At 34.7% G+C, this 14,246-nt stretch overlaps 1 protein-coding gene across 3 annotated transcripts in view; it reads left to right on the top strand.

The window, feature by feature from the left end:
- Window positions 1–14,246, top strand: part of LSAMP (limbic system associated membrane protein) — a 781,204-nt gene that overhangs the window by 728,104 nt on the left and 38,854 nt on the right. For 2 of the 3 annotated variants that reach the window (XM_051985326.1, XM_051985325.1), the window contains exon 7: window positions 8,336–8,371. The exons of the other annotated variant lie outside the window; for it this stretch is intronic. In XM_051985326.1, the coding sequence (XP_051841286.1) occupies window positions 8,336–8,371 (36 nt within the window). The remainder of the gene's footprint in view (window positions 1–8,335; window positions 8,372–14,246) is intronic. 3 annotated transcript variants of the gene reach the window in all.

Raw genomic sequence — 14,246 nt, 5'->3', positions numbered from 1 at the left:
TAAGTGAATGAGAGGGGACAATTTCACATGTAGCATTCATAATTCCTCCATAAGGAAATATTTGTACATGAATATGATAGCATCTCTCTTTCTCTGTGATTGTTTAGTTTTAGGATTTCGGCTTGTGTATTGTTATTGTTTTTAATTCAGATTGTTTGAAGCAGCAGGGATAGAACACATTTCTCTTTGAACAGGTTGATGGTAGATTTAAAAATATATACAAGACATAAGAGGGTAGAGGATCATGGCAGTTGGAAAAATGACAGTTGGTGAAAATGATTGAGAGAGAAACATTCAGTGAGAATTGGATAAGGTGACTGAGAAAAAGAAGATGTAGAATAATCAAAAAGTGTTTTCAGCATTGCGTGGCAAAAGAAAAAAGGTTAAAGAATTAAACACTGAGATATCACAAAGAGAAAAATCTAAAATGAAGGGAAAGTAGGAACGTGTTTATTAATAGCTGTGGGAAATTATGTTCTATGGATCCCTTCTGAAGCTATAGTTGAAATGATAAGGAAAGGACACAATGATCCTTTTCTGAAGAAGAATCAGAAATAGAAGTACTGTGAATCGGTGATTTCAGAATTATTGATGCTGGCAAGGATGTCCTGGATCAGTGTCTCTTTAATTAGCAGGATATTACACCTTAGATATGTGAATCCCTCAGTAAGTGGAATGTGTGGAAAAGAAGTGCTAAGGGGGAATGCAAAGACACCTCTAGAGGAATCTATAGCACCAACAGAAATAAAAGGGGGTAGAATCAAGAAATGGTTGATAAAACTTAGAATAGGGTCAAGGATAATATAAATATACTTCAAATAAATAAAATGATCCTTGATTTACCCAATGTGAATATTTTTTCCACATACAAAAGTTGTAAAACTATCATAATTTAGGAGATTAATTAATTGAGAGATAAATAATCCCTGTAGTTTGGTTCAGCAAAAAGAACTCCTCATTTCTGGCCAAACTGTCTGGTAATGGGGTCCTCCTTATGTAAATCTACTGCTTTTCAGGAGATAGGCTTCCCTTATTTTTGGTGGGACATGCTAGAATATTTATTCCAAAGGCATAGTCCTTGAAAATCTAGGGTCATTTTCATCCCTTCAAGACATATCAGAGGAAGATGTTTCCATTTGGCAATTAAAAAAAGGAGGGAAAAAGGAGCAAAGATGATAATACTCCAAGCCAAAGGATCAATAGAACAAATGGAAAGCAATCAATTATCTTATCTTTATGTTGTTTAAATTACCAAGGGATATCTGCACAGATGCAGTCCAGAAACACTGTGTCTATGGGTTTGTCAGTGAACATGTGCAAAGTTATAAAATGAACTAGCTATTGATCATTGCTTTCCCTTAAGCCAGAATTGAGTGACTCCTTATAAAAGAAATTTTCAAAAATTTTTCAAATAATGAGCAGTTTCAAACCATTCAAGATCTAAATTCAGATATGTGTCTCTGTGTGTGTGTGTGTGTGTGTGTGTGTGTAAGTGTGTTAACCACACTAAATTTGGCCTTCCCTTTGTCATTCATAACTCTCATTGACTTCAGTCAGTGACAGTTTAATGTGACATGGGTACACAAATGCTTTGTCAAAATGAAGTTTAAAATTCATGCTCTTCTTTACTTGTCTCCCAAGACTGAATATCAGTGTTTCCTGCTATAGCTGCAGACATCAATAACCTCTAAGACACCAAAAGGTTATTTAAGAAATGTACATCCCTACTCCATTCCTGACATTGTGAGTCCTTAAGTACTAGCAAAAGCAACATAAGCTATTGAACTTGAGGAGTGGGGGAGGAGGATTCATCTGAATAAGAATGAATGCTGAAACCTGGAGGTTGAGGGAGAAAGTCATGATTGGGAGGACTCTGGAAATTGATTGATGAAAGGAACTGGGTAATGATCAAATTATATCAATGGGTTCTTTCACTTATATTCCATCTTGAAAAGAAAATATTTAACAGTTATGTGTTTATGAGAAAGGGACAAAAATGAAGTAGGAAATATGAGAGACTAAAAAGAATAGGTAGTAGATGAGCTGAACCAAAGAGAATAGAGAACTACTAGTGTGATGAAGAGAATGCAATTCCACATACAATAATTTTTGTAGCAAAAGATTTTTTAATCTCATTCTTAAATTTTTCAGAGACTTATCAAAGAAACTAAAGTGGAAACAGGAAGGCATAATACTTTAGGGTCTTAGAATTTTCCTCCATTGTAGAAACCCTCAGTTTAAACAAAACTTTGCCAGAACTCTAGTACAAAATACTCACAAATTATTGTTTTTAATGCCTATAAAATAAACATGAGGACCATTAAAATGCAATCTTAAGATATTTCAGGTCTTTTCAATATAGCTTGATAGACATTACTCAGAGGTATTGATTAGAAAAGCTACAGGTGGAAAATTGGGGATGTATTTTAAATAAACTCATTATCCTTGGAGATTTGGGGGATTCTAAATGACACTTTCAGTACTAAATATTATCTAATAAATGCTTTCTGAATGATTGATCCAAGTTAAACTTTAATAAAATATATCCACCCTCAAAATTAAACAAAGTGGCAAGGATGGATACAGTGTGGGATTTGAAGTCAGCTAGAATTGAATTCAAATTCTGCCATAGACCTCTACTACTAATTTTGTGACCCTGAAAAAAATCACTTAATCTTGGGTCACTTAACCTTGCTCAGCTTGTTTATTCATCTTTAAGATGGAGATAATGATAACACATAATTCATAGTGTTATAGATATCAAATGAGATAACATATGTAAAAATATTTCATAAACTTTAAAGTATTTTGCAAAAGCTAGCTATATAATAAATATTTATTATTATTATTCAGCTGCTGGTACATTTGATCTACTCAGTTTCCAAACTTATATTTAGCATGCTATTTGGAATTGATTACTTACCTCATCAGAAAGTTATGAAGCTTTATAGTCATTGGGGAGTTAGATAGTCATACTTGTGGAAAAGAGTTATTAAAAATCTAAATAATAAAATTCTCCTGTTCTCTATATCAGAGGCAGGGAAGAAAAAAGGGGGATTGAATTAAAAAAAAAAAAAAAGTCCTCTCCTGCTCCTAAAACAGGAATATCCTGTGGATTTCCTTCCTTGTTCAATTTTGAAGGCTATATCATTTCTTCCTGCAGAGGAATGGTAAAAAATTACCTCTTAATGTTAGCATCTGTACACCTGTATCAAAATATGCAGTGTTCACTTCATATGTTCACATGCATATAGAGAAGATTTAATTAATAAAGGAAGAAAGCATATTCTTGGAGTAGTCTTAGATGCACTTTTTCCTTATCGTAATGCCTGATTTGCATCAGGCCAGGCAGCTAGACAGTGCCCAGGAACCACATTTTCTCTGGTGAGCATTAGCTGACTGTGAGCACTGTGTGGGCAGTGGGGTACTCTGCTGACTAAGCCAATCTGGAGGAGAGGAGGCAGCTGGCAAAGCCTCTGCCAGACCCAGGCAGCAGCAGGTATAAGCTCCTGCTCAAATCCCTGGAAGAGTTTATGATTGTTCATCATTTTAAGGAGTCAGTAGATTTTTTTTAACAGTGTCCATCGTGACTTTGAATATAGTGTCAAATCAGGGTCATTTGTTCTTCTTATACCCTTGTTTTCCACTTCTCATTCAGACATGGAGAAAAAAGTAGGAAACAGGGTTTCAGAAATGGAAAAATTTTTATTTAAAAATATTTGTGTGAAACATTTTTTTCCTTACTAAGTCAACAGTCTCTCTCTCTCTCTCTCTCTCTCTCTCTCTCTCTCTCTCTCTCTCTCTCTCTCTCTCTCTCTCTCTCTCATAACTTTTCTTGCTTTCCTCATAATTCTTCTACCCCATATAGTCAGAAATATCCACAATCTGAAACATGTTCTTCAACTTCAGGAAAAATTGTTTTCTTTCTTCCCTCTCCTTTTTTTTCCTTCTTCTTTCTTTTACTTTCTTCCCCTCTTCCTTTTTTCTGCCTTTTCTTCCATCCATTATTTCTTCCTTCTTTTCTCCCTTTTCCCATTTTTGTTTTGTATATTATACTTCATCATAGTTTGGAAGGTTTTTCCTTTGCTTTGTTTTGTTTGGAAAGCCAACCTGATGTAGGGATATAGAGGGAAGCCTCATATCAAGAAAGACCTGTCTTAAAGAACCAGCCTTTAATCTTTTTTTTTTTAATCAGTACTTTTTCAAGGTCATTATATTATTTCTCAAAAGAATTGCTAGTGTCAAAGGATTAAATATTGTGCCTCTCTCCCCACCAAGAGCTTATGAACATTAAGGAGGCACAAAAGGAATCATCTGTCCTAATAAACTCATTATTGCTTTGCTTAATATTTCCATATTTAAAAATTAGCACTAGTTGAAATACCAGTAAGCTGATACTTTTTAGTATCCCATTATATGATACCTTAAACTTTAGCCAATATCCAAATGGCATTTACAAGATAATATAGATAGGAGCCAAAACAGATCATGCAATTTTGAGCTATTTTAATAGAAGTACAGTATCAGGAAAGAAGGAAATAATAGTCTCTTTGTATCCTAACCTTATCAGACCACACCTAGTAGACAGTGAGTAGTTCTAGGTGCTATATTTGCCTCTGATAAGGCAGAATATATGCAGAGATGGATGACCAGTTAAGGATAAGGAAACGGAAACTAGATCCTTTCCCAAAAGTAGACCTATTGAAGAAAATAGGAATATTTAATCAAATAACCAAACAATAAATACTTATTAAGGATATACTATGTGCCAACCACTACACTGAATGCTAAAAAAGCTAATATAAAAATACAGGCAGTGCCTGATCTCAAAAAACTTACATGCTACTCAGGAAATGCAATAGATACACTGATAAATAAAATCAATGTGTATACCCTACACTGGTCCCTATTAGGTGGATGCATGGGACAAACAAATTTTTGGAACTGAGAGGCTCCTCTAAAGAGAGTGTACTTGAACTGAGCCTTAAAGGAAGCTTGAGGTTCCAAGAGATAGACATGGATGTAGAATTTGTGCAAAGACATGGAAGGGGGAGATGTAGTTTCATGTAAAGGGAGCAAGTAACCCAGTTTGTCTGAAAGGTAGAATGGGAGCAGGGAGAATAATCTATAATTAGCCTAGAAAGATAGGTTCAAGGGAGATTATAAGGAATTTTTATTTAAGAGCTGATGGAGCTTTAAAAAGGGAGGGGGGCACAATCTGAACTGTTTTTTAGGAATATTAATTTGAGAGATAGGTGGAGAATGGATCGGAGAGAAGAAACATTAAATAAAAGGAAATCAGTTAAGAGGTGATTTCAACAGTCTGGACAAAAGGTGATAATTGTGGTACAGAAAGAGATGTATATGGGAGATAGTGAGGAGACAGACTGAAAAAGAGATGCTTTAGGAGAAATATGATATCTATAAACAGAAATTTAAAGGGCTGCCATATAGGGAAGAGAATAGATTTAATTCTGTTTGATTCTGAAAGGTCAATGGGTAGAATTGAGAAAGGCAGATTTCATTTCAGCATAAGAAAACATTTCCTAACATTAGAACTGTAAAAACAAAACAAGATAAAAGTGGCTTTATCTCTTTAGAGGAGCCTCTCAGTTCCAAAAATTTGTTTGCCCCATTCATCCATCTAATAGGGACCAATATGTGGTACACACACTGATTTTATTTATCAGTGTACATGTTATATTCCCTGAGTAGCATGTAAGATTTTTGAGATCAGGGAATGTCTGTATTTTTATATTAGCTTTTGCAGCACTCAGTACAATGGTTGGCATATAGTATATCCTTCCACTCTCTATTGTAGAGATTGGATGACTGCTTGTCAGGTATATTATAGAAACAGTTTAAGTTAAATGATTGCTGATGTTCTTCCCAACTCTGGATTTTGAATTTGCTGTTAAAATTGAAATCAGGTTTCTGATTACTTGATTTCTTGGTCTGTTGTTGAGTTGTACTGCCCCACTATAGTATCAGCCACCTCCAAAACCCAGAGTAATGTGATTAATACCCAGAGAAAAACTGGGACTGAAAGATTCTGTGACTTCCATGCAAAAGGTGCTTACTACCTCCTGTTTCATTTGACATTCTTAGATTTGTCCAGAAAATCAGAGGTATAATAATGACTACAGGTATAATGGGATAGGGTGAGAAAATAATAATAGCAATGGAGAGATAATGGAAGAGTGAAGCTAAAAAGCTGGGATGGAGAAGAGACTAGGGAGTGATCAGGCACTAGGATAGCATTAGGAGAATAAAATAACTAATAAGGTGTAATGGGAGGGATGATGATTACAGGGTGGAGTTAAAGTGATGATAATAAGGTGAGAAGAAATTGAAAGGGTGATGAATAGAAGGTGGGAGGAATGACTTAGCAATGTTATAAATGGCCATATGAAAATGAGGGCACAAACCATTTACCCAACTGTGAACAGTGTGAGAAGAAAATATTAAGTTGATACATTTAAACAGTCTGAATAATAATAGTAATAATGAAAATAAAATAAGGTAGATGGAGTAGAACATAGGATAGTGCTCTACCACTGCTGTATAAATGCTTTAAGAAGTCTAGATATTTATTTTCTAGGCTGGAGATATGCCAAATTACTAGTAGAAGTTTGAATTATCTACTTGATTCTTAGATGAGTAAATTCCAATTGTTCATTGAGCTATTATTGACAATATAGAATTGTAATATGCTTAGGAAACTCATCATTTCAGACTAATACTTTCAGCTGCTCCAAACAAAGTTTAGTACTCTCTCTGGTGTTCCAAATTTTAAGTGGCCAAAATGTTATTAGAAGTTGTATCCTTAGAAAGTCCAACTTACTTTCTTTAAGTTTAGAATAGAAGATGATAGGATAGAAAATATGCATGCATATATGTGCACATGCCCAGATATAAAGAAATACATTTATATTAATCTCTCTATAGAGAGGAAGGGAATGAGGAAAGAGAGAGAGTGTGTGTATCATAACCATAAGAGAGTGATAGTGGATAAAACAGAGAGCCTGCTTTGGTAGAGGAAATTTCATAATCTGAGAGTTCCCTTGATCAGTGAAATCACAGGCCTAGTCTAGATATATATAGATATTTGTGAGGTGTCCCCAGCACTCTATTTAGAGAGAGAGAGGGGGGTCCCTTGGATGCATTTAGCTAAAGGGAATAAAAATAATGGAAGATAGAGGCTTGATTCAATGAGTCAGTTTGCAGAGAGAACTTATCAGAAGGTGACACAATTCAATTTGGATTTTAAGGTCAGATGAATAACCTGTGAAAGGCAAGATAGAAAATGGAACAAAAGAGTGGTTTTAAAGAGTGCCACATTTTTCCTTTGCATCTTCGGTGCAAAGAGTAATGCCTTGTATACAGTAGATAAATGATAAAAACTTCTGGAATTGAATTGAAATAAAGCCTTTATTTCAAATTTTGAAAGTCATATTCATTGCATACAAACTTTGTATTTAACCATAAAATGAAGCACCTTTCTTTGACTTGACAAAAATCAATACATGCACATCCATATGCTGTTTATTATAAATATGTGTAACACACACATAAATATTTCTTTTTCCTCCTATCTTTAATATGAAAGAGACTATGGGAAAGAAAATGTTAGTATTTAAACGTGATAGCCTTATGTCTATCTAAACATTGTCAAAAGAATTATGGAATATAATAGTTATGACAGCCAGGTTGGTGAAAATGAACAAGCAAAAACACATTAGTTAAGAAGCTTGATAATGTAAAGTATGTTAAAAGTATTTTGTGTGGTGGATTTGGTGAAAAGAATTAGGGTGGAATGATAGAGAAGGGTGAATTAAAATTGGTATGAGCATTTAAGAGGAGAAACTGTGGCCAATGAAGCTTGATTGTCCAATGGTAAGACTAGATTTCAGAAATCACTACACTAGGAAATGGGGTTATTGCATCATGTGATCCATCAGGAGTACTTGAACAGTGCTGGTCTGAACCCCAAATGTCCTTTGATGAGAAATACTACTTTTTAAATGGTATCTTCAACTGGATAATAGTTTTCTTAACAAAAGGTAGGCACCATTTAGTATTGCTACTTAACAGTTATTTTGTTTTTTCTTTCCTATTTTATAGCTAATATTTGATTTTCATTGGACAGCTTTTCTTGAGGTATTCTATTATCAACAGAAGACATACAACATAAGCTGTCAGTGGAATTACATCTACCTTTTCTAAAATCCAGTTAGAATGGAAAGTTATAATTTTATATTTGCTTTATAGATAGAAATGAGAAATTCACTTGTATATATTTTTCTCCATGACACTTACTGTTTTTCCCCTTCAGAGCGAGTTTTACCCACAATCCCCAACCCTAATCAAGGTCAGTATGGTTTCTATCACACTATGCTATTGCAGGGTCATTCTCCATCATCTTCATGTTTAAACCTAGGGAGGGGAAAACAATTCACAAAATTCACATTCAATAAGAATCATTCTTCTTGCTTACACCTTCAGATAGAACACCAATATAGCATACCTTCAAATGTGATAGGCATGATATAGTTCAGTGACCCTGTTTAAAGTACTTTTACACTTTATAGCTGCTGTCTGGTCTGCTAGTATTTGATCAGGAGTCAGGGTGACAGTCCCAAATACCCAGAAATAGAGCTGTTCAAAGACTTTTTACTTCTTAGCAGCAACAGCAGCAGCTAACTACCCTAATCTCCCTTTTTAATGTGAAAATCAACTTAGTTCTGTATCCCCAAGAAACAAGAACAGATAGATTAACTACCCTTGCATGTGGATTCTTAGCCAATCTAAACCAAAAGGTCTTGATAAAATGAGTGGAAAATCTTTTCACATATTACCCAATTTACCATATTATCTGAATTAGATAATTCTAGGACATAGGCTCTTATGCGATCTTCTTGAAAGTAATGGCAAAGAAGCCAAGGTGAACATTTTGTGTTCATTTTAATAAATCTCTGCATGGATAATCAAGTTAAATTATGCCATCTGTATCACATTTAGATGCAAGCTACAGCCACAGCCCTATAACTTAAGGCTATTTAAAAGCAAATTGGCAAATAAAATTTAAGCAAGTAAAAAAAAAAGAGAAAGAAAAGTCCAAAATGACACCAACCTACCATTAAAATTAAATCCCAGAAAGTGATTTGCAAATATCCCTCAAAGAGCTGAAAAAAGTAGGAAAGTAGGCCATGAGGGGCAGAGTGTGAAAAAATAAATCCAATTAAACGTGATTATTGTATGCACCATAAGTGAAATATATTCAGACAACGAATTAAAGGTACAGTACTACTGCTGCTTAAGCTAGAAAAGAATCATGTTTTATTAAGTCTCACCAAAACTGAATACCTGTACCCATTTTTGCCCTAGTTTTTAAAATTACCAATAATTTACTATATATATATGTATGTATACATATATATATATAAATTCATTGCAAACATATTTTATGTGCATTTTTAAATTAGTCAGGGATTTCTTATATAGACTTCAGATGATCACTTGCTAACTCAACAGAATAGCATCAATCAGCCTTTAAACAGTATCTACAGCATGCATTCATATAAATTTGGGGTGGGGAAGGGAAAGGAAGGAAGTCCTGCTGTAGCAGAAATTTTCCTAGGAATATATACAAAGCCTGTCTTGCCACACACACACACACACACACACACACACACACACACACCAAACACATTATTCCCATTATTAAGAAAATTGTAAGGAAAAATACCTCCACTGGGACTGATGGTAATCTTCACATGTCTTAGCAGACAATTTTGTGAGTCTCTGTAGCCAAAAACAAAAACAACCAAATAAATAAACAACTTAGGCTGGTCCCCAAATATTAAGCACAAAGTTATTATAGACTTTTACTCAAAGCCTTTCCAAATTGGAGTAGGACCTTCTAGACTTCTAATTCTTTGAGGGGCCAGGTTTACCTCCATATCACAATGAATCATCAGAAAAAAATATTAGTTGAGAACACAATAAACATTAAAAAAATGCTTTTTTTTTTTTTAAAAAGAGAGAGACGTATTTCCTTTATCAATTTTAGTATTCGTGAAAAAATGTTTGGGATTCTTGAAAGACTATATTTATTATAAGTCTTTTTGTCTTGGGGTTATTGGAGAACAAGTTAACATCTTGCAAACATCTTCAGGTGCAGCATGTGCACAGAAACATTTTATCTTGGAGAATAACATTTTCAAAGAGGCAGTTTTATTCAATTTATTCACCTCTGTTCAAAGGTGAGCATTGCCCAATTTCCCTAGAATTCCATGCAAACTCTGTGGATACTATTTCCCAGCCACTTTTGCCAATTCAAATTATTTCATTGAATCATGTCTTATTATAACAAAAAACATTCAGAAAAATATTTACACACAAGTCATTCAGAAAGAGAGATCGATTAAATGAAATTGACTACAGTGGGGAAAGAGCCCATAGAAAAGTGAGATCTTTTTCAATCCTCCTCCTCCTCCCCAGTGTTGATTGGAGAATGACCCTAGTTTGATCTTACACTATAGATAGATTGTAGTTAGTTTTCTCTTAGTTCAAATAGCTTGTAGCATTATAGTTTAACCTAGTACTAATGCTTTGGGTTGCTGGTGGTGGAAACTGAAAAGCTATTCAATGAGATTTGAGGTAACTGCTGGGAATCACCTGGGACAGGGACCAATCTTACAAGTCTTGTATTTCTAATAATGAAATGAGTATATTAGAACTGAATTACTGTCTTCCTACTCCTGCTCGTCCAGGTTGCAGATAGCATTTGGCATGCTCAATAAGAATGATTAACAGTAACATCCAAGTATTCCTTGTATTGCTTCAACTCAGTACTTCTAACCTCTATGGAGAGTATGTTTTACTGTCATCTTGTAGTTTAAGGCATTTTGGGGTGATCTATTCATAGGTCTCTTCTGAACCCCTGAATTTGAGTCCTTGCTTTACTGACACTTTAAATAATTATTGGTTATTGAATTACACTGTGCTTTGAACTCGTGTATGGGGAAACAATTCTTGAGATAATTTTTTTTTTTTCCTCGCAGCCTAAAGACATTTTTTTCTCCCTGTTTTTTCACTTTAATAAAAAATGCATTTAATTCCAATTTCTTTCTGTTAATAAACCTCATGTGAAGCTTTCCCCTCCAACCCCACCCTGGATGGCTCATCAAGCAGACTTGGTTTCAGACATCAGTGTCTCAGCAGGAACCTTGTCCTAAGCCCCTTTCAAGCTGTGATTAAACAAAAACAAGTCTCAATAACTCAGAAGGATTTCCCTTGAGTTCGTCTCATCACATTGCTTGATTTTTCTGCAGTAGCAATAATAATATTAGTAGCTGGAATGACACCAAAGATTGGCTTGCATTTGCTATGACCAATTAAACTTTTAAAAATTTCCCCATCTCTTTCCTAAAACAGAAGACACATCCTTTTTGCAACCCTTACTTCATTTCTCAACCTGTTTCTGTTAGGTGTTTTTTCATTAATTTTAATTTAGATTTATTTATTCTGAAATGAGCCTTGAATTGCATATATTTGCATAACCCTCTTCTGACTGCATCAGTGCAGAGAACATGGTGAATTATAAAAGGAGAAGAGAGAGACACATAGACATATCTGAAAAGCTAAGAAAACACTCCTCATTTTTGCAAGACTTCACACTATTTCCTAAGACTTCATTCTGAACACTTGGACTTTAGTAGTGCCATTCTCAATCCCATATCTGTAAGTTTTCTTTAATATAGCTCTCATTCATGAAGGCAAAGAGTTTATGGAATCTTCCACCCTAGAAGAATTCTGTGTTCAAAATGTAAGGATGGAACCTGCCTAAGAAATTAAAAGCAATATGAAGGGCTGTGGTGGAAAAGGTGGTGGAAATCTACTATTGCTGTCTTTTTTGAATCCCTGTATGAAATAGCCTCTTGACTAAATAGGCAAAAAGACTGTTCTTGTGCTCAGTTCACCTCTTCTCCAGCCTCTTCTACTTTGCAAATCACTTTGGAATTTTGTCTAACAAATTTGCCTCCCATCTGATTATTATCCCAAGGGAACAGCCTTTCCATTCACTAACCCAGAATGGCAAGTGGGTTCAGGAAATGTTCGGTTTATCTTCTAGACTCAGGCTTTGCACTGGGTCTTTTCAGGAGCTGGTTACTATTCAGTCCCTGTTTTTCTGTTGATAAAACACATTGCACATGGCTGGGTTTGCATGATTAATACAGCTGTCTAAAGCTCTCTTTAAAAAAAAATCTCACAAACAAACCAAGCTTGCAGAAACTCTAAGTCAGCCTGGCACATTTCCCTTCTGAGTAAAGTCTGATGTACACGCTGACAGACCCTGGCATCAGCAAAAGCCTGTGTCCCACAGACAAAGGCGGGAAGACACCTTCCTGCCCCTACCTGGTACTAGAGGGAATGGATTATCTGTGTCAGCTGCCACTGTGATGGAAAGGTAACAGGATAGAAAATACTGCAAACATGCTATTCCATGCAGATGACAGTACAGTTCCATTCATTCCCTCTAGGACGTCACCTAGAGTATTAATGAGTGAGTCCTCCAGTTCCTTATTACAACAGACATTTTACCTCATCGGAACAAATAGCATGTTGGCTTTCTCTCTCATTTGATAATCCTCACTAAAATTCCATTTTAATAATGCACAGTACAGAATAGCCATCCTACGAAGATACACATGGTTACCCTCAACAGATACATGTATTTTTTAGTATCTATATTCAAATACACAAAAGCAACATGGTATAAGTAGATAGAATTCTAAGCCTGGCAGATCTGATTTTAAATCCCATCTCTAATGCTTAATATTTGTATGACTCTGAATAGCTACTTAGCCACGTTACTTGGTCATAAAGACCTGAAATCAAAAATGGATCTAGGTCATGTCCCAGCTTTGCCTCTATTAATCATGAAAATTTTTTAACCTATTGAAGCTCAGTTTTCTCCTTTATTTCACCCTTCAAATAAAGGGGCTATATCTGATGACCTCTGAGACCCTCAACCCTTCTAATTCTAAATCTATAATCCCCTGACCTATTAAACCACACATCAGTTACTCTCTGTGGAGTAAATTCTCAACACTAATAAAATTATACATCTTTCATGTATACACAGCAATAGAGGTATAAACTGAAACTCAGATATACCCAGATTTATTTAGATGTACATATATATTAGCCCAAATAATTACTTGTATAATTTTTTGTTATTCAGTTTCTCCATCTTTTAAATGGGAAAGTAACTTGTACATACTCAGCAATTAGTGTTTTAATATGCATAGATTGGAATGCATGATGGGTTTTTGAATTCCTTGGAAGAAAGATTTTTATGAAACTAAGAGTAGTCATATTCAGGGGCACAATTGTCATTTCTTGATTTTTTTTAATCAGTAATCTCTAGGAGGATTTGGGCACTTTTGCAAAATTAGACAGAATCCAGATGTATGATGAATGCTCAATATTCATGGTGTGTTAGTGGCATTTCACTCTCTGGACATCTCATAATACAAGCTACCAGCTCCTTTCCATAAAGAGAGCTTAATGAGGGCACGCTGTTTCCATTAACCTTTGGTGTTCTCCAGAATGTACAGTGATGGGATAGGTATAAGACCTGGAGAAAGGAATGCTATTGAACTAAAACACACATAATAAAACTTAATTTGGGTTTTGTTTACTAAAATGACATTAAAATGTCACACAACTACATATATGTGTTATGTATTCATATGTATATATGTTTGTATGTGTTATATGTCTGTGTGTACAAACACACACTTTCAATGGACCTTGGCATTAGTAAAAACTTTTTTTTTTTTTTTTTGCAAAATAGGGGGATGTCCTACCTGTTATGATAGTTCCCACAATAAGAAAGCACAGCAAAATTAAATGAAAAAATACAAATAAATTAATCCATATAGATGAATGCCAATGAAGCTACATTCATTCCACATAAGGTATCACCTAAAATGAAAATGATGGATGGCTTTTTTAGGTCATTATTATGACATTTACTTAATAGAGAAGATATATACAAATATCTATATGTGAACACACATAAATGTGTATGTACATGGGTTTTGACATTTATAGATCTGTTTTTGTATTTATGAATAAACTTAAAATTCCATGTGCCTCAAGGTATTGTTTCATAAAATGACAACAGGGAAAGCTAAAAGAATTGAGTTTTTTAAGCTGTTGCTCTGATCTTGATC

This window comes from Antechinus flavipes, chromosome 3 (assembly GCF_016432865.1).
Source record: "Antechinus flavipes isolate AdamAnt ecotype Samford, QLD, Australia chromosome 3, AdamAnt_v2, whole genome shotgun sequence".
NCBI classification, from domain to species: Eukaryota; Metazoa; Chordata; class Mammalia; order Dasyuromorphia; family Dasyuridae; genus Antechinus; species Antechinus flavipes.
The sequence above is the reverse complement of the archived record's forward strand: the minus strand, read 5'-3'. Positions and strand labels throughout refer to the sequence as shown.